Source organism: Chelonoidis abingdonii, chromosome 11, assembly GCF_003597395.2.
Source record: "Chelonoidis abingdonii isolate Lonesome George chromosome 11, CheloAbing_2.0, whole genome shotgun sequence".
NCBI classification, from domain to species: Eukaryota; Metazoa; Chordata; order Testudines; family Testudinidae; genus Chelonoidis; species Chelonoidis abingdonii.
This window is the reverse complement of record NC_133779.1, coordinates 37,543,008-37,569,666: the sequence shown is the minus strand read 5'-3', so window position 1 is coordinate 37,569,666 and position 26,659 is coordinate 37,543,008. Positions and strand designations below refer to the sequence as shown.

General features: G+C 45.2%; 2 protein-coding genes across 2 annotated transcripts in view; one reads left to right on the top strand and one right to left on the bottom strand.

Annotated features, from left to right (window-relative positions):
• Positions 1-26,659, top strand: part of RNF126 (ring finger protein 126) — a 395,779-nt gene that overhangs the window by 226,240 nt on the left and 142,880 nt on the right. The gene's annotated exons all lie outside the window — the stretch shown is intronic.
• Positions 11,208-26,659, bottom strand: part of LOC116825793 (hippocampus abundant transcript 1 protein-like) — a 19,879-nt gene continuing 4,427 nt past the window's right edge. The window contains exons 2-12 of the mRNA XM_032782104.2: positions 22,456-22,551; positions 20,983-21,045; positions 18,990-19,117; positions 18,306-18,420; positions 17,522-17,740; positions 16,682-16,795; positions 15,981-16,052; positions 15,598-15,710; positions 15,136-15,233; positions 14,176-14,339; positions 11,208-14,081 (exon numbers count right to left, since the gene is read on the bottom strand). Coding sequence (XP_032637995.1) covers positions 13,872-14,081; positions 14,176-14,339; positions 15,136-15,233; positions 15,598-15,710; positions 15,981-16,052; positions 16,682-16,795; positions 17,522-17,740; positions 18,306-18,420; positions 18,990-19,117; positions 20,983-21,045; positions 22,456-22,551 — 1,392 coding nt within the window. The 3' untranslated portion in view covers positions 11,208-13,871. The remainder of the gene's footprint in view (positions 14,082-14,175; positions 14,340-15,135; positions 15,234-15,597; positions 15,711-15,980; positions 16,053-16,681; positions 16,796-17,521; positions 17,741-18,305; positions 18,421-18,989; positions 19,118-20,982; positions 21,046-22,455; positions 22,552-26,659) is intronic.

Below are 26,659 nucleotides of genomic sequence, written 5' to 3'. Positions count from 1 at the left end.
CAGTGACAAGAGGTCACCAACTTTCATATGATACCTTACAGGACACTCTTTGGAGAAACATTATAAACAGCATGTTAGGTGTAGTGAGTTTGTCCAGCCTGTAGTTACAGCTAGTAACTACAGTGGGATTCACAGGTACACCTATGTGCCTACAACAGTCCCAGGAGGGAGATGATCACCCCCATTATCACCCCCCAAAAAGGATCCTCTTCCTGATGCTGAAGAATTATGAGGATGATGGGGAAGTTCCTGGTACCCGTTAAGCAGAAAAGACAAGACCAGGATCCTTTAGTGAATTTCTCCAAGGAAAGGAACAGCAAAGGGAAGCCTACAGCTCATGTCAAGCAGAGGTGGGTACATTCCAGGCCAGGGCTGGACTTAATTGACACAGATCAGAATGACAAGGCAGGGGAGGTAATATCGTTTATTGGACCCACTTCTGTTGGTGAGACAAGCTTTTGAACTCACTCTGAGCTTCTGAAAAAGAGCTCTGTGCACCCTTGAAAACTTGTCTTTTTCACCCATAGAATGTATTACTTCACCCACCTTGTGTCTCTAATATTCTGAGACCAACACAGCTCCACCACCACTGCATACAGATCAGAATGAACAGGGAAATTGTTACCTATCAGCTCTGTGTTCTTGGGGAACTAGGGCGTAGCACCCAGCCTGACTCACGAAAGACCTGCCCCTGGTCCCCCAGCCTCTGCTTGAACCAAAACTGATCAGAAGACAGACTTACAAAAAGCAATGAAAAGGCCTTGGGAGACCCACCTAAATCCCTGGGACAAGGGTGACAGGATTAAGGAAACTCCCCTAACCTCATTTGCATTGAAGATGGCACTGGGAGGCATCTCCATTAGCATACAGAATGGAGAACAGAGATTGCAAGACAAGAACCGCACCGAGCAGGAAAGCACTGCATGGGGGATCTCTGCTCCAGATGTCAATGAACTCACACCCAGCTCAGCAGTTATCAGACTGATTCTAGTAATAAATACGTTATCGACATCCAAAATACTGAAGTTCCCTAACTGCATTGTGAACTCCCTGGAAGGAGCACCGCCCATAGCCAGGAATGATCAGTTCCTATTGTCTAGCCTGAACAAAACAACTTTGGAATACTCCTTTGAGTCATTGGTTTACCCATAAATAGATCTAGTGTTCTCCCTTGAACCATTATTGTTTCCCTACAAACCCCCACCAATGCTCTGAGTGTATCCAACATCTGCATAATTTCCATTGGGACTTCCATCTTCTCCTGATTGTGTTAGGGGCTCTGCCTGTCTCCAGCACTCCGGACCCTCAGCTACCACCACCACCTGGGACTCCCAATCAATTCACACTTCACGGACAGAACCCCGCTCTTGGTGTAGCCTTCTGACCCTGACCAGTGGGATCAGTTATGCTTTTCTAAACCTGACTTTTATAATCAAATTTAAGTTCGATTTAACATAACTGGTTGGTTTGTTTGGCTCCCTGGTATGGTTATTACCTGGCAATAAATAACTTTCATGGTTAAGCTGGCTGCTTCTCTCCCCCCCCCTACCCCCCATGCGTGTTTTCTTGGCTTCCCCATTCACTCTGCAGCAACTCTCCTAGTACCCAAGTTAAAGATTCCTGCAGAGCCCCAAAATCCTGTGGGGTTTGCTCATCAAGTGTGTTTCTACCAGGACAATTGTAATGTGAAAGCGGGGGTAGGGACACGCTGAACCTGGGACAGATGATGGCAGCAGCTTGGAAGTGCTGAGTAACCTGCTTCTCTCAGACACGCTTGGTTAACGTGTATGTGTGTTCAGCTGATTCTGCAGCTGGAAGAACCCAGCCCTGGGGAACATGGATAGCTCTATTGGGAGGGAACTATTTGGGCTGGAGCACATGACTTCTGAGGAGAAGTTGAGGGAACTGGGATTGTTTAGTCTGCAGAAGAGAAGAATGAGGGGGGATTTGACAGCTGCTTTCAACTACCTGAAAGGGGGTTCCAAATAGGATGGATCTAGACTGTTCTCAGTGGTAGTGGATGACAGAACGAGGAGCAATGGTCTCAAGTTGCAGTGGGGGAGGTCTAGGTTGGATATTAGGAAAAACTTTTTCACTAGGAGGTTGGTGAAGCACTGGAATGGGTTACCTAGCGAGGTGGTGGAATCTCCTTCCTTAGAGGTTTTTAAGGCCCGCCTTGACAAAGCCCTGGCTGGGATGATTTAGTTGGGGTTAGTCCTGCGTTGAGCAGGGGGGGTTAGACCAGATGGCCTCCTGAGGTCCCTTCCAACCCTGAGATTTTATGAACTTGCAGCAGGGAGAATTAGAGCTCCATATGAGAACACAAGTGACGCCAGCAGTATATTGATAGAAGTACAGATCGTCCTCCTCCCCCGCAAGGAAAGGTAACCCTAATACATGAGCATATCCCATAGTAATGGACAAATGTGGTAACAAGACTCCATTCCAGCCCAGAAAGTGGTTCCATTTAAGGCAGTGGTTCTCAACCTGCCGCCCACTTATGGCCCAGTCAGCACACAGCTGTGGCCCATGTGACGTATTCAGGGCCATACAGGCAGTGCATACACGTGTGGATGTGGCCCACACAACACAGACACACATAAGCAGCCCACAATGGTAAATAGGTTGAGAACCACTGATCTAGGGTCTGACTTTCCTGGTGAGCTGCGAGAGGAAAGCCATACCCCCAACATAGAGACACTGTCCTGGCCCCTGCCAAAGATGATAATTGCATCCCACCCTGGCAAGGGCATGGAGGGGGCTTTGATAGAGCAATAAAGGGTAAGCCTAGGACTGAATGAAAGTGAGAGGTACCAGCTGAAACATCTGTCAATGCATCTCACAAGCAAACCAATGAGGGTTTCTCCCCTGAGCGCTCAGTTCCTGTACCTCCAAGAGTCTGGCTATAGAGAGGAGCAACAAAAGGAGCAGGAGTTAAGGAACCTGGAGGTGACTTCCCCATTGCAGAGGCTAAGTGGCGGCCATGGGCCGTACAGGAAGAACTGGTCTTGTCAGTCAAGAATGCAACTCTCCAGAAGTGCTGAGGCTGCAAAGATACATCGTTAAGGCAGGAAGGGAAGGCAACCCGAAACAGGATGCCAGATCCCCTTGGGTAAGGAAACAGCGTTTATACGCAGGACAGCAGCTGCTCATGGACAAAGGAGGGGTTAGCAGATGGCGTGTAACATGCGATGGGTGAAGGGGTGGGTGTCTCTTGCAATGGTGTCGGTAACGTTCTGAAGAATTTCTCCTGACATCCTCTCTCTCACACATGCCACAGAGATGGTTCCTAGCCTCTGTGCTGGTGGTCTTGTGAATGCTTCTACCTTAACGATCTGCCTCCCCAGTGAGACACTGGGGGTGCAGGGCTGGCTTTAGGAAGTGTGGGGCCCCAATTCAAACAGTTTTGACGGGGCCCTGGCAGGGATGTCTTAAAAAAAGAAAAAAAAACACACAAAAAAAACACGTGGGTCTTGTACTCACCGGGCGGTGCTCTGAGTCTTCTGTGACACTTCAGCAGTGGGTCCTTCATTCACTCCAGCTCTTCAGTGGTGGGTCCTTCAGTGCCACCGAAGTGCCACCAAAGACCCAGAGCAAGTGAAGGACGTGCCGCTGAAGACCCGAAGCGCCGCCAGGTAGGTAAAAATTAAAAAGGTGCCTCTAGCCAGGGAAGGGATTCTCACTGGGCGCGGTGCCCGATTTGGGGGAACTGGTGGAATAGGCCTAAAGCTGGCCCTGCAGGGCGGGGGGGGGAGATCACTGCTGCCTACATCCCACTCAGGTGGGTCTGCTTCACCTACTGTGAGACCTGGGCTACCTGGGAAGTGCAGCAGCTTCAGGAAGCAACAGGCACCAGCTGGTTTGGATCTCCGTGGAGGCTTCTCCAGTTTCCCATCACAATGCTCTATAGAGGAGGAAGACTCTTGGCCCCTGGAGGTTCTTAGAGACTGGAGAGGTCTGTATAGAGCAAGTGACTTCCCAGCAGAGCACTTGATGCAGGGGGCAGCTAGCACATGGCGTATTCTTTTCCCCGGATGACTGGATAATTAATGGATCTCTGACAGTTTACTTTCTCCTGATGGCAAAGGAAGTCCTATGTAAAAATCCTGGAACTGGGTTGTGTGAGAACAGCTAAAGTCCGAATGATTTATGGCTTTTGGGTTTTTTTAGTTCCCTTCCATCCTGTGTTAGCAAATCCATTTCCTGACTCTCCACTGCTACTTCTGGGAGATTCCTATTTGTTTTGTTAACCACAAAGCAGCCAGGTTTGTCCACTGCCTCCCGCTAGCCTCTCTCATGCCAGAAAATACCTAGTGTTTTGGAATGCCTATCGCGGCCACCCAGGGCACTTCTTCCACAGCACTGGTCATGGATGAGGATCTCTTTAAGAGGAAACTCACGCTTGTAATCTCAAGGTTATTTCCAACTGCTCTCTCTCTCTCTCTCAGCACATCTCAGCTTTGTCACTGCCTTTCCTTCCGTCATACTCCTGAGACCTGGTTTTAAATTTCCAGTCTAGATGGCCAAAACACTCACCCAAGCCCCATATTGTCTCCTGCCTGTTACCGTAAGCGCCTCTTTGTTAGCCTGACATCCACTTCACCCTTTTCCAGTCCATGCAAAACATATGCTAAGATCACCGTCCATCCAGGAGCGCTGTGGCAGTCTCTCTGGCCCCCTCTGAATACCTCCACCGGCTCCCCTTCATATCCAAGCCGCTTGCCCTAGTCTTCAAGGCCCTTCATACCTCTGCTCATCCATTCATCAGGTCACCCCCTCTGCCATCCCCTGTGCTTAGGGGACATCAGCATAGTTCACTAGTTTATCAGCTTTCTCCACGTCATCCATGCTGCCCCTTGGGTGAAAGAAACTCTTCCTGAACTGCCATCTTCAAACCACTACCAAAAAGTTTCACTTCTACTGGACACCTGTAAGATATCAGCCAATTACAGCCAGACAGAGGGACAACTGGGCATCTCAATCAGCATACATAGCATGGGCACATACATTTGAATCTCTCCTTTCTACAACCCTTCCTATGTTTGTCATCTTAACTGCACATGGTTCAGGGGATGGGCTACCTCTTCCTCTGTGTTTGTAGCACAGTGTGGGCCTGAACCTCACTGAGCACTCTTGGTGCTACTAAACTATAAGTACGTACCCTGTCTGAACAGCTGCGAGTCTTGGTTGGAGAGCAGTTTAACAGCAAGAATTTTCATTCTCCTGATCTATGGCTTCAGGTTTCATGCACAGATGGAATTCACAACAAAGGATGCTCAAGCTGCAACTCACTCCAGGGCATTCTTGATTACCAGCCACAAGAGCAGGAGAAACAACAATCTGTCAGAGCGCAGCTCAGTGCCCCCAGCTGGCCTGTGCTCTGTATGCAGAGTCCCAAAACTCCAGAGAAACCCAGCCAACTAAACCTGAAACTCCAATTTAGCTGAATCATCAGCTTGAGGGCAAATCAAAGTAAAGCAAGATGAACCCCTCCCACCCAACACAGAGATGGTATTTTTAACTTCTAATCATCACTTCAGGGAAGATTAATGACAAGCAGAAGCTTAGACGTTTAATGGTATCTTCTCTCTGATCTCAGATTTACATTGTAGTTGAAATGAAAGATAACCGACGTCAGGAAACCTGGTATGTGACAGTCCATTCTAGATTCCCTTCAGGGGCGGGGAGGGGAAGTTACATGGAGCTGGAATTACCAGAAGGAACTAGGGAATTGCCAACTCCAGGATTATGGGCTGGAATCACTGCCTCTAGAACAAGGCAAGAGTAGCGGCAAAGAGATTAAGTGACTTGTCCAAGCTCACAGAGCGAGTCAGTGGCAGAGTCATTAAGATGCCCCCATTTGACACTGATTTGTGCGCTGTAGCCTGACCTCCCTGTCCCTTCTTCCATGCTAGCCCATGGGGGGGGTGGGGTGAGAGGTCATTTAACCCTGCTGGTTGTATTGGTCCCTTTTTCCATTCTGGTCTCTTAGCGCTCAGGGCTACACAATGCTGTTGAACCGTTGCCTCTATGCTGCTTGCCCAGACGACAAAATCTTAAACTTACACCCCCCCCCCCCCCACCTTGGGTTTGCTGCACACGAGCCTCAATTTTGTCATATCTCTTCCAATGCAGGAGCCCTGGGTCACCCTTTGGATGCTCCTTCCCAAAGCTCCCCCCTGCAGAGAGATTATGCAATTATAGAGTGACTGCTGGCCCTGAGAGTAAGCTGTTGACAGGACTGTTACTGTCTCAGCGGAGAGTCACACAGAAGCAAGCAGATTTGCTTGTGCTCTTGCAAACTAATTGACACTCTCCCCTGGATTACATATCGCCATGCCACAGAGGATAGAGTGTGGGTATCAGGGGAGCAGAAGAGGGCACAGAGGAGAAAGATGGAGCTTACAGGGAGGACAACTAGGTCAGGAAAGAGGGTCGGGCACTACCGATACAACCTCCAAGGAGCAAGAGACTCTTCGGGTTAGAACGGAGCGGCGATTAAAAAAAAAAAAGATTCTATTCAAAAAACTTGTTTTCTTCGAAACTGATAACACTTCTTCCCAGCAGTCCAGAGCAGAAGGGCTCTTGCTGGAAAGAAAACTCAAGGCAATCCAGACAGGAAAACAGGCAAATCCACACAGCAAAGAGGTTAAGATTGCAGCCTAGGATGCTCAGAAGCCGCTGGGGTCTGGAACGGTGGCAGGACTGTTACGGTCTCAGCGGTTGTGAAGGTTTGCAAGGAAAAGGGCTTAGCAGCAGACTAGAAAGGGATATGCTTTCACACACAGCCCAGAGCCAGACTGGGTACAAGCTGCGGGGAGCGGCATCTCAAGATCCTTTGACTAGAAACCAAAATGGGGCTGAGGTTGCTTGTGTGCCAGTGGATGCAGTTTTGTGTTGCTGAGGTTCTCACATCCCTTTCTTTGGATTCAGGTCACACTGCATTTATTGCCCCCAACGTGCCCACCACCATTTTGCTTCGTTTCCCCCAGCAACTTAAGACTTGGAAAGATGACAGTGGAAGTGGCCACATAGTATCTGGTTTCAGTGGAAGGCACCTACTGGCCCAGCTTATCCCAACAGATCAACCTGGGCCGAGCATCCAAACCTGTTTCCAATTGCTCAGGGAACGATTCGCACAGCTGTAGGTGGGGAGGCGAACGGCTGTTTTCAGTTTAAATCTTCCAGACAGCCTGGGATTTCACACACTTATTGGTAGCAGCAAAAACAACTTCAATGCTGGTCTTGTGTTCTCAGCGTAGACAGAGCTGGACCCCTCTGCTTTCCTGCCAGGATTGAATGTGTCTGTTCCTGCCATAAGAGCCTGGTAGTGCTTCCTCAGCTGCACCTCACATTCTGCCAGAAAAGGGTTTTCAGAGGAGCTAGTATGTTACCGAATCTACTTTCTCTAAAGCAGCACAGAGCTGCCATTGAAATGGTGGTCATTTAAGGGTTTGATTTCTCCTTTAATTCTACATCCCTGAGGAATAGCACAGATATGAAAAGACTTGCTCTGAAACATAAGATAGGGTCTAGGTAAATCCCTTCTGGAAGGAAGGACAACGGCTGAACTTGCAATAAGGGAGTTTGGAACACTAACAACCCTGATTCAGAACAATGAGGCTGTTGGATGTGAAACCACTCCGTTTTTCTTAGTAAGGTTTGATTTGGGGGTGGAAAGGTGTTTCCTCCTGAGGAAACAAAGTTCACCCTCCCCAACATTCACAAGTGGTTACATTCCCACTCCCTTTTAACTTCTGTAAACATTCCCTCACTTAAGCTCTGGAGCAGAATAACCAACCTGCCTCGCCAGCATCCATCCCTGTAGCTCTTATGTCAGCCAAAGAAGAGGCTAGACAACATAAGGTCCTGTGTCTCTCAGCACATTGCCTCTACCAACCTAACAGCCCTCATCTTCACTACAGAGTTAGAACTCTTCCTTGAGGGGTTATATTAACCGATCTTATTGACTGGGATTTTGCAGTGAGCACCAAGTCGTGTTAACACAACTCCTCATGGAAGGGCTCTAATGCAAAGCAGTTTTCTCATAAAGACAAGCCATTCCTCTCCAGGGATGAGCAAGGATCTACTCACAAATGGGAGCCATCTGGCAGCATAACAGCTCACCACTGAGCCACCCATATGAAAACCGATTTTGGGTAGAGGAAAGGCAACATGCCATATTCAGTAAGAAGGGTAAAAGGGTGGCAGCCTTTCAGTTAAAGTCAGAATTTTCATAGGAAAATAAGGAAGTTAGGTGCCAATGTCCCAAGAAGTTGAAGGGATTTAGGTACCCAAATGCCTCATGGTATTTTGAAAATCCCAGTCCAAACTCTCTGGACTGCCATTTGTGTGAAGGGGGGGTTTCCCCAGTCCAATCAGATTCACATGAAGCATCCGCTTCTCACTCTGTGGGTACTGCAAAGTAATTCCAGACAATTGGTACAAACAGCTGTGCATCCAGTAAAATGTGACCTGCCTCTCGAGCCCAGTAGAGGGCACCAGTCATAACTCACAGATTCCACATAAGAGCATCTGTTTCTTTTTCTCATGGATTGTATTGTTCGCTTTAGCACCAGCATCAACTATTCTGGAAAAATAATTCTTTGAAGGGAGAGGATCTAAATTACGCCTGGCTGGAAACTAACAGAATAAGGGAGTTTGAAAAGCTGGTTACAGCATGTGTGTGACCACCTGGTCACATAAACAAGCTAGTGGGAGGTGGATCAGGTGTGCGCAAAAGCAGGAATGATAGATGCTTGTATACAGATCATATCTGCCAATGAGTCCTGGTAAGCACGCGAGAATCCTTATTGAACGCAGACAAATCCAAGACAATCCACAAGTCATGCAAGTCAGGGTAGGGCATTTGACCATCACAGCACTGCATGCACTGGGTCACGCTACACACAGTATCTGGGCTACTGTTGCTGTATCACACCCAGAGTGGTTTCTTGTGGTGTGAATCCCACTGATTAACAGTACTTCCCCACTAAGGCAGAACCTTCCATCCAAGGATAGCACAAGCACTTTCCAATTTTTATTTAAGCCTCACAACAGCCCTGGCAAGGTAGGAAATGGGTAGAAGAAAGGCAGGGAGCACATTCACTCAAGAGGACAGCAGCTCAGGGCTGATTTACATGCAAAAGGTATGAAGACAGTTTTAGTTATTTTGATTCAAGTCTGTCTGGACACTTATTTCAGGATCAGAGCTGACCAGCCACACATCTAAAATAAGTATCTACACAAACTTGCTGTGAAATAACTAAATCGGTTTTAGGAAGCTCAGAGTTCAATGGGTGAAAGTCTGTGTGTAAATCAGCCTTCAGTAAGAGCAGAGAAAAGACATCTGGAGACCCAATCCTTAGAGCACACCTCACTCAAAGATTGAGAGTAGTTTAGGACTCCTGGAAAGAGTCACTTCAAGCATCACAGGCACAGATTTTTAAAGGCCCTCTTGTTTCACATGTTTCAGAAGAGCAAGATCGCAAAGAGGATTTTGCTGCAACAGGAAAGTAGCAGTTTAATAAATAACCCATCAGTGGGAGAGATTAGCCAGTTCTAAACAATTGAAATAAATGAAATACATATCATAAGCTAAGAACACAAATCAACATCACAAAGAGCAAACTATTAATTTAAAAAAAAGGGAAAGTGCTGCCATTCTTCATTAAAACTTGCAGCCTTTCCACATGCCTGCACCGCTCAATGTCACTTGCAGCCATCCAGGTGCAGAGAAAGACTGAATGAAACAGGAATTTTTCCATGGAATTGTTTCTAATTTGCAAAACTATAGCAGAGTGAGAAAGTACTGGTTTTAATGCATTTTTAATCCAACACGATCAGTTTTTAAACTTGAACTCCTGCATCAGTGCTGGAGCTGCAGAGGAAAGGCCATCTTTACCTTAACCAGCAGGGGGCACTGAAGTGAAAGGCTTTCAGCCACAATTGAGTTTCATCGCTGTTACTCATCTGTGTTTTACGACAACAAACTTGGGAAATAATATTGATGTTGGACAGCCAGTATCTGGCATCATGCTGCAGGGTTTTTTAAAAAAGGTACTTTAAAAGATATGCAGCTTTTCATACAAAGTAACAAAAATCAACACTAGTTGAATGTTCTGTACAGATTTTTCTAGTTTCTAAGGGGAGTGCTACAGAATTATCGGCCCTTCAGAACAACAACATTCTTCATTCAGGTCCTGTAATTCTAGCTCCTTTACAGCCTGGCCAAATACTTCTGAGTCAAAAGGCAGAATGGTGGATCATACCCCTTCATGTTACCCAGGGGAAACAAGTCTGTGGGTGGGGTTAGAAGACCCTCCCCAGTTTCCTGAGAAGGTAGGTGTAATTTCAAGGATTTGCAAACAAATTCCTCTCTGTTTCACTATAGATAATTAGTGGAATTTCCCATGGAATGCAAACATCCCTGCCATTAAGTTGCATTCAAGCTTCCAGAGTGAATAATTCAGCAGTATTGCTACTTAGTACAATTCTCTAGTGTAGACAAGACCCGATTTAACTACACTAAAGTTGTCTTTTCTGTACAAAAAGGGAAAAAATTATACTGGTACAGCACTTTTACACTAGTATAGCTGCATTCACACTAGGGCTTTACTGATATAACTGCATACCTAAAAAGTGTCACATCCTTCATGACAATAATTACACTGGTAAGGCTTTCAAGTGTAGATCAAGCCTTAGAAACCAGTTTCTTCAAGGATTTGCTTGTAAACAGACAATACAGTTTAGTTATTTTACTTAGCGTAACATGTCATTTGGACTCAAGGTTTAGGATTATGTGGTGTTACACAATCTATTACAAAAATTGTTGTATTGAGTTTGTCAAGAGTTTTTGGAGGAATTTAAGTGCTTTGCTGCAGTGCTGGAAACTCAAAACATCACAACTATGTGCTACTAAGGACCAAGTGAAACTAACCAGACTAGTTTCCCTATCCAAGCAGAATGAAGGACCAATAAAAAGCCACAGGCAGCACCAACGGTGAAAAGGAAATTAGATTCAGAACATGTCAGTTTTAATAAGCTATTAAATAAAGGGAAGGATTTTTTTAAAAAATATATAATTTATAATATATTATATATTAAGTTTACAGTCTATTTTGTGGTGATTTATCAATTATATTTTACCTTGCAGTTCTGATTGCCTCAGTGTGACCAGGGTAATTATATTTATTACTTTCATTTAATTTCGGGGGAGGAGGGGTGTGAGGGAGAGGGAGAAAAGCACATCAGCCAATTTTAATACAAAATGTAAGAGTATGAATTGGCAGTTTTGCTTTGTTATACTCACAAAATGGCTTTTTAAAAACAAACCAACCCTATAGCTGTACTATTCTACCGAGCAAGGATTTTTGGACAGGGGAAAGGAATTTAAACGTGGTGATTTCCTTTAGGATCTGGTTTTGCTGTGCATGGACAATCCCAGATGTTCCCGATAATACTCAAGGACAAACCTTGAGAAAACTGGAGCTATTGTGTTCAGTGAAGCTTTCTGCTAGCTTATTCCCTATCCCTGCAATCGGATCCATGAAGGCAAATTCTTGCACTCACATACTGTTCCCCTGAAGCTCTCTGGCCTTTGCAGAAGCGTAAGAGGATGGATCCAGCTACAGGACTGGGGCCTCTGGTGATGAAGATTGTTTCTAAATTGTGAATTATATTTGTTTTAATTAACATTACCGTTTCTTATAACTGGCTGACTCAGGGGACTGGGTGAATAGACACTAGGCCACAAGCTCAACCTCTCTCTAGGGGAACAGTGAGTTATTAATACCCAGCAGCCATTCAACAGCCTACATGAAATTCCTTTTGTATCTCAGTGTCCACTTCCTACTGGACGGCTGTCCACAGCCCAGAAACTGCTGACACCAAGGACATTAACTGGTCCCACATGGGTAGCCTCACAAGAGGCCATAAACTGAATGAGCCCTGGAGCTGGAACTTCCCACAACCCACGAAGCAGCCTCTTGGGACAGGTTGAGGTATACTAGCAGGGCGGAATGGGGAAGCTTGCAGTGCTGGTCCCTGTACCATACCCGTTGTGTGGTTAGGGGGCTTGAGTCGCCAAGGCTCTCCATTTGGCATCTCTCGCCAGCTCTAAAATTCATTTAGAAGTCAATGGCATTTCTGAGCCGTGCTGCAAATGGGCATTTGTGACACCAACATTGTAGGAGCTGATCTCTGCAGCTGTGCTTAGTCAGGTTAGCTGTGATTTCCTGTTCCCAATGGATTGAGGTTAAAATACCTACCACAAATCTGTGCCAGCAGGAAACTGACCCAAACCACAAGACAGAAGACTTTCCCAAGAACAAGAGAGCTACTGCATCACATCTGCTCTAGTCAAAGCCTTGACTATTTCCAGTGGATGTATCCACAGCTCCCTTAACTAGTTCTACTGCTTGTGTGTCAACTGGCTTACAGTTTCTCCTAATATTTGACTTATTTCCCCTGTAACTGCTCAAGTCCATTACTTCCGATTCTGATTTCGCAGACTAATAAGAATTGATTTCTTTCCTCTGAATGCCCCTTTATGTATCTGTATATAGCTAAGCATCCCTGACACACCAAACATGCACATCTCTCTTAACTTTTCCCACATCCGGTTTTGAGTCTTTGCTTGACTCTCCTGCTCTAATTCTAAGCTGAGCTCAACCCAACAGCTGAGGTCACCAAGACATTTTTCAGCAAGATGGCTGCGCTCTGCAGGAGGCTCAGAAATGCCACGAGGAATTCAAATCTATATATTCAGTTCTAATGCAAATTTTGTGCTGCAGCCTTTCAGGCTTGTGGACTGAGCAGAATGGCTGCAGGACCATCCGAGCTGTAACTCCCAGAGAGCCATCATCAGGTGCTTCCTATATCAGATAGCAGCAGTTTGGGGGAAGAAATATGCTTTATAAAAGTGCATAACATGGATCAAGCCATTTCTTTGAACTCTCTCAGAGAAGCATGTTTTCTAATGTTCCAGTTCCATGAAAGATTTTTTGAGCCTCTCAAACTGCTTCTAGAAGAGGGAAGTGCAGACAAACACTACATTTAAGTAAGAGCGTAGTTGTTCCAAAACAAGGAATTCGTAACTCACAACTGCCTTTTTATCACCCAGTCACTCACTCCCATGTGAGCTAAGGGCAGTGACAGCTGAACCTTTACTTCCTACCTTTCATCACCTCTTCCAGAACAATTATTGAAATATAATTGGTTCTGGTCTGAATTTATCACATGGGCTGGAATAGGCAAATTCATCATATCCTCAAGTAGTAAGGATCTACTCAGCTGGAGACTGACTGGTTTATTCTACACATACATTACTCTGTATTTAGTGTATCAGACCATCTTGTACTTTCAGCATGAGCGGAGTACACAGGCTTGGACTGACTTCTATGCTCCCGCAGTCCTCAGCCTGAAGTAGGTTAGCCCATCAAGCAGAGATGGGCCAGAGGCTAGTACTGATTATATTGGGGGAAAGGACAAGTAACTGATGCCTTGGTTTTCTCTTGCTGTCAGATCATTTAGTTTATATTAAAGAGCAGGGATAGAATTCTGTTTTTTTCATTGGCAAGGTGAATATATGGCAGGTGACTCTGTGAAGGTCACCATTCACATACAAAAGCAGGTTTTCTTTAAGAACTATCCCTTCACATGGTGCAGTCGAACCTCTTCCTTCAGCACCAGATGGTACAATCTCATTTTTTGCACCAGCTGGATGTATTTGGCTTTGAAGGACAGTTTTTCCCTCCCTCATTAGCTGTTAGTGGTACAGTCCATTACCTCCCCCCACTCTCACCCCAACTCCAGTTGGTACAGTCCATCCTTGGCTTGGAGTTGAAAAGCAAGAGATTCAAGGTTTCCCCTCACACACTACTGTCCTCCAGCAGGGGCTCCTTGCCATCTGATCCTCCAGCCTGCGGGCTGTGGGTGTGGGTCTGGGCTCCATTGCTGTGTTTCTTATGGCTGCCCGATCTCAATGCAAGATTATGTTCTGGAATGAACAAGGCCACTAGGAGCGACAGCAGGACCGAGCATGCTCCAAAGAGGAAAGGTGGCCCCGGGATAATGCTACTCTGTAAAGCAAAGTACAGGAACGATTAATGCTGTAAGTTGCAGTGAAGTGGGAAGACAGACAGACAAAGCAAGTGATGAAACTGGATAGGATACCTCATCAGTAGGGTTGACCATGACCTTCGTGGCCTTACCCAGGGGTTCCACTTCAGCCATTTCATTCAATTCCACATGGAACAGGTAAAAGACAAAGCCATAGAGAGCTGGCCCTAGCCCATTACAGAGCCCCCGAATTCCAGTGATCATCCCCTGAACCACACCTGAGAGAGAAAAAGTGAAGATAGGGAAGACATAAGCCTCCAGCCTTCTAAAGGGCATCTCTTTATAGGTAAGACATCTGTGTTGCATAAGAACAGGATTAAGTCCGCATCCAGAACACACGTAAACTGATGACTATCCTGAAGACAGATCTCAGCTCCTATGTAGCTGTACCTTCCTACAAACTCATTAACAGTGAGTGTGCCATTTCCCAGAGCATGGGCACAGGCAAGTCATGCAGCAACTCAGAGATGAGCATAGGAGGTTGAATTAGAGGCAATCTGACCTCAGGATTTAGGGCACAAACTCAAGGTAGGTGGATGGTCAAGTAGGAACTACCTCCTTACCTCGAACAAGTAGCTGTTCAATGTTGCATGTAAGCATTATGGGGTGTTTTATGAGACCCTTCCTCAAGCGTCAGGTATTGTTAAAGGCAGATACCAGTCTTGATAGGCTGATGGTGTGAATTAGTTCCTATAAACTAGTATATCTAATAAACTATATTCTTAATCCTATATTATTGAGAGTATAGGTGCCCATTAACAATACTCATGCTGTACACACCAGAGAATTAACATGGAGGGTGGCTGGCATACAGCTTTGAAGCCATACAGAGATGCTGCACAAGGTGTATCCAGATGTTCACTGGATTTCAAAGGGTTAAAGAGATACCTATCCTCCTTACAGTATTGGTAGCACTCTCTCCTCACCGATGTAAAAGAAGTAGAAAACTTGTCAGGATAACTGCTGGATGAATTTTAATCCAAACATTAGAGAAACTCAACAAGTGTGACGTACCCTGCTGGTCGGGATCTGCGTTCCTGGACACCATGGCACTGATGGCTGGGAAAGTGATACTGGACATGGCAGCCACAGCTCCTGCTGCCCACATCATCCTACAAGAGAAAGAAACCAGCCCATTGAACAAGCAGTTTTCAACCTTTTTTCATTTGCAGCTTTCTAAAAAAAATTTCAAATGGAGGTGCAAAACCTTCTGAAAATCTTAGACTAGTCTATAGACCCCCAGAAGTCTGTGGCCAACAGGTTGAAAACCACTGCATTAAGCAGAAAAGAGGAAGAGGAGAGCTTTCCATACAAAAAGAGTACTGCAAACTAAGGCTGGAAGAGCAGACAAATCTCTCTCTCTGGTAGCCAAATGGAGAACATTGCACAACTGCACTGGGCACAAACAGCCCCCTAAAGAGGAGAGGGATGAGAAATGTGCCAATTGTTTATTTAATAATGCTGACCCACTCTTACCAGGGCTGCGATCCAAAGCCGTACCAGGCAAGCTGTAGAATCTGGAAGCCTAAGCCCAAGAGGATGGTATTTTTGTTTCCTATTGAACGCATGAGAATCCCCAACACTACTGTCTGGAAAGAGAAAATGAGATGATGTTATCAAACTACAGTGGGGAGAAAGGAGGCAACTACACTGGACAAGAGAGTAATGAAGAAAGAGGAGGCAGCTCTCGTCACTACCAGATTTGTCAGGCCCCGAGGCTGTCCTGCAGCTAGTAACACATTGATAAGGCTTCACAAAAGGATTCTGGCAGTTGCCAATCCAATCCTCAAGGTCATCAATTTTTGTGCACTCTCATAACCAAGGGGTCTGAAAGTAGTACCCAGAGAATGGGTTCTCACCTGAGCCAATATGGAGAGGATTCCAACCACACCAATAAAGGCTGCCACAGTCTCTGAGGAAAATCCAATGACCTGCAAAGACATCAGAAGGGGACACTATTTAGGCAAAGAGCTTTGTGTTGTACCTGAGAAAAGCCACGCCACGAGAGCCATCTCTAGTACTTACTGATACTACATATCAGTAGCTTGAGCATTATACAATTTCACCCTCCACCACCTCTTGGGAAAGTGAACATTAAAGCCTCCCCAGTGACAAGATGGAAGAGGTTTCCATGGGCTAAAGTAATAACTAAGTGAATGGATACGCTGTCCCAAGTGCCTGAAGAAGGTGACAAGGTGGGGCAAGCACAGAGTCCAGGGCAGGTGGCTAGTGATTAGTCTGGGGACTGCATTCACAAGGCACATAAGGGCTGCGCAGTTAACCAGCATTCATGGGCATCCTACATTTTCTAACAGAGAGGAAGCAGGTTACTGGTACTGTTTCACCCTCATTGAGAAAGAGCTTCTAGTCAGCAGCGGCAAACGAGGGCTGCTGGTGCACAGCCAAGCTGCAAATTCCCCCAGCCCATGATCACTGAGCAGAAGCTGCTGCCCCATACTGCAAAGTCAGGAAGGAAATAAAACATATTCATGAGACTACAACACACACTACAAACCTTTGACTTCCAAACCTGAATCTTAGTCTAACTCCAATGACTGACCTGTCGTAGGTACAAAAAGAAGCTGGAGTACTGGCCGGCTTCAGGAAGGTAAGAGAGAAAGACAGTAATGCAGATGAGAAGCACAGTAGAATCCTGGCCCACTTTGCGGAGAGACTGGAGAAACAAACAGGACCATTAGGCTCCCTCTGATATAAACCCAATACAAAGAGTTACTTAGTACACTGGGCACCCTGGAAGGGCTTGCTCTGCAACAGAATTTCTGCACATCAGTGGGACATATCTGTATGACAGTCAGCCTGGCACCAAATTGTTTCCGCCTTGAAGAGCTTCCCAGCTGTGGGAAACTTCACCCCGCTAATACAGAGCATCGCAGAGAATCCAGCTAGATTTCTGTAATTCTGGCTCTCCTTGGAACATTAATATGGGCAGTAACTCCTAAGTGAGACAAAGGTGAGAAGCAAATGAGCAAGATAACCTTTTTCAGGGACCTAACCAGCACTCCCCCAGGATAACAGAAGCAGCAACATGCTAGGTCTTTCGCATGGCTACAGAGTGCAACTGCAAAGCAATAGGAGTTGCACTCACACCATCAATTATTGCCACCAAAAGATGATGAACTTTCTTCAGGGACACTGGAAGCAGTTTTTAGACACTATGTAGCCATATACACTCGGAACTCATTACCCAGCACTGAATAAAGATACAGCCAGACATCATCCTTGCACCTGATACAATCATGTCTAACTTCACATCCTTTGCCCCTTGCAAAATGATTCCTTTTTTATCTTTACTCTCCTGTTAGAAGAACCAACATGGAACTTGGGGAAATAGATCTAGAAGTTAAATTGCAGTAAAAATTGCCAGTAGCAAACTACTTACAGCAAATGGATCTGCCTGTTCCCAAGAGATGGGAGCTCCCCAGGACACAGGGCGCATCTCTTCCGGCAGAGATTCTGGCACAACCAGCAGAATGAAGCCAATATCCAGTAGAGCAACTCCTGAAGCCAGCACCACCACTAGTGTATCACCATAGGCTTGGGACAGGTATGCACCAATTGCTGGACTTGTGACCAGGCTGGCTGCAAAAGTGGCTGACACCTGCAGCATAATACAAATGTTAGTAGTAACTTTTGGCCAGAGCCTACCCTCTTTCCCAGAGTCATCCAAGGCCATCAGCTCCATCACCTATAGAGTAGCCAAACTATAAGGGCAGGTGTTCCAGAATTGGTAGAGTTGAGGTTAGGTCATGACAGTGGGTGATGACCAGAGGCCTCTCAACCAATACTTGAGGTGTTTTCAGTAATCCTTTTATAACACTATGCGAGAACAGTTCAGCAGTGCACAGCCACTGTTCTATTTGTGTTTGCATGGAAGCCAATGTGGTGTAGTGCCACAGGCTGGAGAAAGGACTGTAAGTGACAATACAGCTGGATTCCAGATTTCACAGCACCAAGCTCTGTGGTTGGTTTCTAAACACCTTGCTCCATTTGGAGTCAGGAATGGAACCAGGAATGGACACAGTGGATTGACAGGAATGCAGAAGTCCTGTGTGCAAACCCATGGGGAGGCCACTCTTAACATGGTCCCACACCCCACCTTTCCAACTCTCTGAATTCTGGAGCACTGGAGTATCTCTTAGGGGGAATCAACTAATGATCCTTACCAAACCATAAGCTGTACTGCGTTCATGTTCCTGTGTGATATCAGCAACGTAGGCAAAAATCACAGAGAAGGTGACAGCAAAGACTCCAGACATGGAAATGACAGCAAAATACCACCTGAAAGAGATGTTTCCAGGGGCAGAGTTAGAGGAAACCACATGAAAAAAAAAAAACAAAAAAAAACAAGAGCCTAATGCTGCTGAACTACAGTCTCTTCGTCACACTCCTGCTTCAATTCATTTCACTTCATCCTGAAGTGCTCAGAAATGCCATTGAGCTTCCATTCCGGTTAACATTTCATGGCTTAAAAACCCAGTCCAGACCCATGTCTGGTAACATCCCACACAGGAAGGGAACATTAATGCGATGCAATACCGATGCAGTTTTTAGTAGCGGAAAGCAAACAGTAGGAGAAGGCATTTCTTTTGGACTGGAGTTGGAATCAAATGGTGTGTGAAGGAATAAGCTCTGGGTCAAAGAAAGGCTGCCTCTTCAGGCTCCTTCTCTTCATCATACAAGCACTTCCAAACTCCTCCACAGTCACTGCACCTCCAGATCCTCCTAACTCCACTATCTCAAGTGACTACACCTCCAAATTCCTCTTTGACACTCTCACTCATCTTCTGGATGGATCCCTCCCATATCATTGCACCCTCACATCATCTCCATTCCAAGCATAGACTCACCATGGGCTGATCTTCATGAGAGGTATTGGTGCACACGTGAAGAACACAGTGAGGAGAAGGAAGGATTTCCTGCCCCAGACATCAGAGAGAGCACCAATCAGTGGGGCACTTAGAAAGGACAGCAGGCCCTAAGTAAAGAGAGAGGGGTTCACACCAGGTACAAATCCCACAGCCACTTTCTCTGGCTGGCAATAGGAGAGTAACAGCTGTGATGTCACCAATACAAACAACAGGAGCTGGCAATCCACTGTACTGGATTTCCAGGAGGTGGCAAGGTTACCAAAACATGACCATTCATTAGATAGCTGAAATCTCTATACTGGAAAAACTGCTAAATGCTCAGAAATTATTTTCCTTCTCTCTAAGTACTCAGAGTCTGCAGCTGTGGCCTTCCCATGCCCATTTGTGCAGCAGGGAGTTGCCACTGCCTGAAGATGTTGGCAAAGCTCCAAAATGTCAATATTTATTGCAGTTCAGGGAAAGCTCCGGCTCTAGATTGAGACCTGTTGGATGTGAAGAGAGGCAACGCATTCAGCCTCTGTAAAAGTTCTCCATATCTACAAATCTTTCACACTCGTGACAAAATGGGGGAAACGAGCGCCTTAAGATACACATGAGATTGTCTGAGCGGCCCCACACCTGAGAAAAAACCATCCTTCAATGATGGTCATGTTCCTTTAATTGGGGTGCTCCTGCTCATACCGATGCCCATCCCCATGACCAATTCTGCCATCTTACCAAGCAAATTAGAAAATGATTTTGTTTTAGTTCTTGCCAGCTTCTGTAATTCCTCCACAAGTGTTGGACTATTCTAAAACCATTTCACCAGTTGCTACGTGGCTTTGTAATCACCAGTCTACTGTGGGATGGCAGAGTTTCTAGATCATGGTGACATTGTTTTTAATTCCATTACTTGAGAGCTATAACAGTACCAATTTTTTTGTTATCTTATCATCTAGAATCTGGTCGCTAGGCTGTTCTCATGTTGTTTTGGAGTGTTCTTAGCTGTCAGCACAGCATTAGGCACAGGCATTCGCATCCTCCGGGCCCTGGGGGTGCTCAACCCCATGCTCTGCCCGAGGCCCCATCCCCTTCTCCCAAAACCCCCATCCACCTCTTTCCACCCTCACCTCACCTCTTCCCGCCCAGTTCCCAGTGTGCCCTGTCCCCGCTCCTTCCCCCCAGTGCCTTCTGTATGCCGCAGAACAGCTGACTGCAGCAGGTGGGAGGCACTGGGAAGGAGGGAAAGTTGATGAGCGGGGCTGCCAGTGGATGGGAGGCACTAGGGAGGCGGAGGAACGATTAGGTGGTGAGCTGCCTACTGGAGGGTGCTAAGCGTCCACTAATTTTTCCACAGGTCCTCCTTGACTGGAGAACCCAGGGGCGGCTCTAGCTTTTTTACCGCCCCAAGCACGGCAGGCAGGCTGCCTTTGGCGGCGTGCCTGCAGGAAGTCTGCTGGCCCCGCAGATTTGGCAGCATGCCTGCGGGAGGTCTGCTGGTCCTGTGGATTCAGCGCACCCGACGCCAAATCCGCAGAACTGGCAGACCTCCCGCAACCATGCCACTGAAGGCAACTTGCCTGCCGCCCTCGCAGTGACCAGCAGGGTGCCCCCTCACGGCTTGCCACACCAGGCATGTGCTTGGTGCGCTGGTGCCTGGAGCCGCCGCTGGGAGCACCTATGGAGTCGGCATTCAGACTTCTTGGGCTATCCAGCAGGCTGTCAGTGCTATTCTGAAAGAAGATACCTAAATGGGTTAGTACACACAGAATCAACCAGGCATGAAAATGGAACTGCCCGTCTGCTGTGCTTGCCAATAAAGTGGCCACTTACCCACTATAGAGTGGACACCAAACAGCATTCTGATTATAATGACTTTCCATTGCTACTGACCCTGTTCTCAGATTGGAACAAAGCCCAGATGGTAAGGCGGTCTGGCCCATCGTGTTTCTACAGCATTAGTTCTTTAATATGGAAGGAAAGAATTCCTTACCTTGACCCCATGGATCAGGCCATTCATCAAGAATGTGTGCTGAGGAAAAGTCCGGTGTAACACCTGTGGAGACCAAGTCAACGATTTTACAGATCCTCCACTAAGTTCTGCTGTTAAAGGCCAGGAGGATCACATCAAACGAGAGACTAAATAAGCCTGCAGTCCATGTTTGCCCACAGCACTGACACTCCTATTCCCATCCCATAATCACCATATACATGCTCTGCTAACAAAATACATGGAGCCCTTTTGTTTCCTCATCAGTGCCATAGGAAGCCACTTCTCCCAGGTATGTCACAGGGAGAACTGTGACTGTGTTGGAGTTGGGTAGGGGTGAGCTCATGTCCAAGTTTCTCTAACACTATGAGGCCATTTCAGACAAACATTTCTCCATCTCTGCCCCATCTGCCAAATCCCTATTTCTGCTTCATTTAACTCAGTGTTTCCTGATCACTCTCTTCTTGTTTTTGTACCCTCTATCTACTTGCCTTACATTTTATACTAGTAAATGTACTTCTAAGGGCCTTTGTGAACAAGACCTTCTTTGTATGGAAATTATCTAGATCCCAGAAATCAGCTCACAGATCCTCATGGTACATTAAACACTAATGTGACTTGTCATACTAGCTGCCGAAAATAAGTTCTGAAAACTGAGAATCCCTCCTCAAGCTGCCAACTTGGAAGTTTCCAGTCACTTAACTCAAGACAAATATCTGAGTTGGGAATTCTAGTTCTTTTGATAAAACTAATCTTCTGTTCTTGGTTTTATTGTGGCATTTCCTTTGTGGCCTATATTCGTCATCATAGGTCATCTAGCACAGATATGAAGAACAACTCTATGTAAGCTCAAAAGCTTGTCTCTTTCACTAACAGAAGTTGGTCCAATAAAACATTTTTCATGACAGTCTGTCACCCCCAGCTGAGCTCTTGCATGTGGTCAGTAATTGGACAGGACTTGACAGTGCAGGGAGTGATGCTGGTAATTCAGAAAGAGGCAACCCTACCTCTATATCAGTACTAAACCAATGTCCCAGCCCTTGTATGAAAAGTGCAGTCATTGGAGGAGTTATAAAACATCACAGCCTTCCTCAATCATTAAAGATCTCCCATGGCACTTTTCACCAGTACCCGAGCTTTAAATGAGAAATTCTGGCCAAATTCAAGTTTGGGTTCTTAAGTTCTGCTTCACTAAATCCCCTATTCCATTTCAAATAATGTATTCTTCATTCTCTGTCCTAAATTACTAAGCAGCGTTCTTATGTGCTTTTCAACAATTGCCATGTTCCACTCCTGAGATGGCTGCAGCAATTCCTATCTGTAAAGTACTTTTTGGAATGAGTTCTACAGATATAAGGTACAGTATCCTAGGTTTTGCCTCTTGTGCTTCAAACTCAAACTGTACCCAAATCTTCACTGAAATCCTCAACCTCAGCATTTCCACCATGCTACCCTCAGCAAGAGTCAGTTACTTACCGTTAACATAGGGGTGGTGAGTAATCCCCAGGCAAAAAATTCCAGGAAAATCACCACCACCGCATGGTACACACTGGGCTCTCCAATACCCTGTCGCTGAAAGAAAAAACATGTTAATGCCCTGAAATCAGAAAAGTGGTTTGGGGCACAAATTCATAGCCATATAGGGGGAAGAGTTTCAAAGGAATAAAGGACAGGTAGGTGATCAACTCCTATTGACTTCCAATGGGAACAGGGCAGCTAATTGCCCTTTGTGCCTTTGAAAGTCTTCCCCTTATCTCCTGGGGGACAACCAAAGGGAGGCAACTGAATTTCCCTTCAAATGCTGATAGAGGAGTTAGCTACAGAAAACACATTTCCCCAGGTGCTAAATCTCAGTTACTGGCCCAGGTTTTCCTTTGCTGTGTAGGTGTATCTGCAAGGTCACAGGCTTACGGAGAACAGGAGTCACAAGGGAGTGCAGAAAGCAAACAGAGTTGAACTCAGCTGCTACAGGGAATCGCACAGATCAAACATTCAGAAGCACAGTGCACCTTTCACAGGAGAGGATTTTAGTGCAACTGGCCTACATGACTTTAACACACCAGAAAGCACAGATAGCACCAACACCAGTGCTGATACATTATAAAGTACATCTGTTACTCAATCAAGCTGTTTAAAATTTTCAAAGCCAATTAAGAAATTAAGACAACTCCCAGGAATTTCAATGGAAACTGAATGTCAGAATTTTCTATCAGCTGTGGAAAACCTCAGCCCTCTTGTATTTTTTTTTCTAGAGTAGATGAATGGGCTTCTCATTTTGTTTATTTGTGGCACAGTGTGAAAGGTATGCCAGAATTTATAGCCCACTGTTACCTCAAATATTAGCAGAATGATTCTAGGGGAGCTACAGGTTAGAGTAACTGTTAACAGAGCAAGAGAAGACAAGTAGATTCCGAGACCATGGTAGTATTAACAGTTTCTATTAAAGATGCTTCCTTTGAATCAGATTTACAACCTGTTCGAAGACAAAAACACCTTCAAAACAGGGAACATCCAAGGGAAATGTCATTAAATGAAGTTATTTTTATTCTACACAAACAACTAGACAAACCCTTTCTCTGTTGCTACAAAATGTGATGGTGGCATTATGCCAGCAATGCTGGAGAAAAGTGCAAGTTGCATGGATATTTAATTCCCCCATCCCATTACACTGTCTTGATAGGAAGAGAGATACTTCCCCTCACAGAAAGAAGTTATCATATCCTTCTGTTACACCCTTTCAACGAAAACTCTGCAGTTAGATCTTTTTGTCACTTGGACGAAACAAAAATACATGGATTCTCCCAACTCATGCTAGAAAGACTATATGCTGCCTCAACAGAGCAGCAGAGGTTATGAACTCTGGGCAACAGGTAAGCCCGTTCAGAGAGTACAGAACTATTTAAGCAGCCTGGATCACAGCAGAATTAGCAACAAGAACTTTCGCAGGGCCCAGTTTATAATACAGCATGAACATAAGAATGGCCATAGTGGGTCAGACCAAAGGCCCATCCAGCCCAGTATCCTGGATACCGACAGTGGCCAACGCAAGGTGCCCCAGAGGGCGTGAACCTAAGAGTGATGATCAAGTGATCTCTCTTCTGTTGTCCATCACCACCCCCTGACGAACAGAGGCTAGGAACAACATCCTTACCCATCCTGGCTAATAGCCATTAATGAACTTAACCTCCATGAACTTATCCAGTTCTCTTTTAAACCTTGTTATAGTCCTGGCCTTCACAACCTCCTCAGCCAAGGAGTTCCACAGGTTGACTGTGCACTGTATGAAGAACTTCCTTTTATTTGTTTTAAACCTGCTGCCCTTTAATTTCATTTGGTGGCCCTTAGTCCTTATATTATGGGAACAAGTAAATAACTTTTCCTTATTCATTTTCTCCACATCACTCATGATTTTATATACCTCTATCATGCCCCCCTTAGTCTCTCTCTTTTCCAAGCTGAAAAGTCCTAGCCTCTTTAATCTCTCCTCATATGGGACCCTTCCAAACCCTAATCATTTTAGTTGCCCTTTTCTGAACCTTTTCTAATGCCAGTATATCTTTTTTGAGATGAGGAGACCACATCTGTACGCAGTATTCAAGATGTGGGTACCATGGATTTATATAGGGGCAATAAGATATTCTCTGTCTTATTCTCTATCCCCTTTTTAATGATTCCAACATCCTGTTTGCTTTTTTGACTGCCGCTGCACACTGCATGGACATCTTCAGAGAACTATCCACGATGACTCCAATCTTTTTCCTGATTAGTTGTAGCTAAATTAGCCCCCATCATATTGTATGTATAGTTGGGGTTATTTTTTCCAATGTGCATTACTTTACATTTATCCACATTAAATTTCATTTGCCATTTTGTTGCCCAATCACTTAGTTTTGTGAGATCTTTTTGAAGTTCTTCACAGTCTGCTTTGGTCTTAACTATCTTGAGCAGTTTAGTATCATCTGCAAACTTTGCCACCTCACTGTTTACCCCTTTCTCCAGATCATTTATGAATAAGTTGAATAGGATTGGTCCTAGGACTGACCCCAATGATGAAGATTAGCTATGTAATGCCAGTATTTAAAGGGTTGAGGTGATCATTGACACATGATCAGATAGTTAATGTCAGTAACTGGGAATTGTTGAAACACAGTAAGATAATGCTCAGACACATAGAAGAACGTAAATGTTGGGCACAAGCCATGGGTTTCTGTAAAGATCATGTCTACTAATAACACACGAATAATAGACGTTCTTGAAGGGGTCAACTAACATGTGGACAAGGGGGATCCCGTGGACCAGTGTACTAGATTCGAAACCTTTGCGTTAAGCACACAAAGGCTCTACGTAAATAGTTTCTAGGATAACGGGAATCCTATTTAGGACTGAGAACTGGTTACAAAGACAGGAAACACAAAGGTAGGAATAATGGTATGTTCGGAATGGAGAGGGGTAACTAGTGTTGTTCCCCAGGTCAGTCCTAGGACCAATCGTTTTCAACTTAGGTACAGAAGCTGATTTTCAGGACAGGTTACAAACCATAGTTAGTAGTTCCGCAATTTCACATTTGAGTTCTTTCAGAACTCTTGGGTGAATGCCATCTGGTCCCGGAGATTTGTTACTGTTAAGTTTATCAATTAATTCCAAAACCTCCTCTAGTGACACCTCAGTCTGTGACTATTCCTCAGATTTGTCACCTACAACAGCCGGCTCAGGTTTGGGAATCTCCCTAACATCCTCAGTCGTGAAGACTGAAGCAAAGAATTCATTTAGTTTCTCCGCATTGATTTATCATCTTTAAGCACTCCTTTTGTATCTCAGTCGTCCAGGGGCCCAACTGGTTGTTTAGCAGGCTTCCTGCTTCTGATGCACTTAAAAAACATTTTGTTATTACCTTTTGAGTTTTTGGCTAGCTGGTCTTCAAACTCCTTTTTGGCTTTTCTTATTACATTTTTACACTTAAATAGGCAGTGTTTATGCTCCTTTCTATTTACCTCACTAGGATATGATTTCCCCTTTTTAAAAGATGCCTTTTTAATCTCTCACTGCTTCTTTTACATGGTTGTTGAGCCATGGTGGCTCTTTTTTAGTTCTTTTACTGTGTTTTTTAATTTGGGGTATACATTTCAAAGACACGATAATAGAGGCCCAACTTAAAAGTGTCCATGCAGCTTGCAAGTATTTCACTCTAGTCACTGTACCTTTCAATTTCTGTTTAACTAACCCCCTCAATTTTGCAAAGTTCCCCTTTCTGAAAATTAAATGCCATAGTGTTGGGCTGTTGAAGTGTTCTTCCCACCACAGGAATGTTAAATGTTATATTATGATCACTATTTCCAAGCAGTCCTGTTACGATTACCTCTTGGACCAGATCCTGCACTCCACTCGGGACTAAATTGAGAATTGCCTCTCCCCTTGTGGGTTCCCATACCAGTTGCTCCAAAAAGCAGTCATTTAAAGTATTGAGAAATTTTGTCTCTGCACGTCATCCTGAGGTAACATGTTCCCAATCAATATGGGGATAATTGAAATCCCCCACAATTATGGAGTTCTTAATTTTGATAGCCTCTCTAATCTCCCTTGGCATTTCATTGTCACTATCACTGTCCTGGTCAGGTGGTTGATAATAGATCCCTAATGTTATATTCTTATTAGAGCATGAAATTATCTTCCATGGAGATTC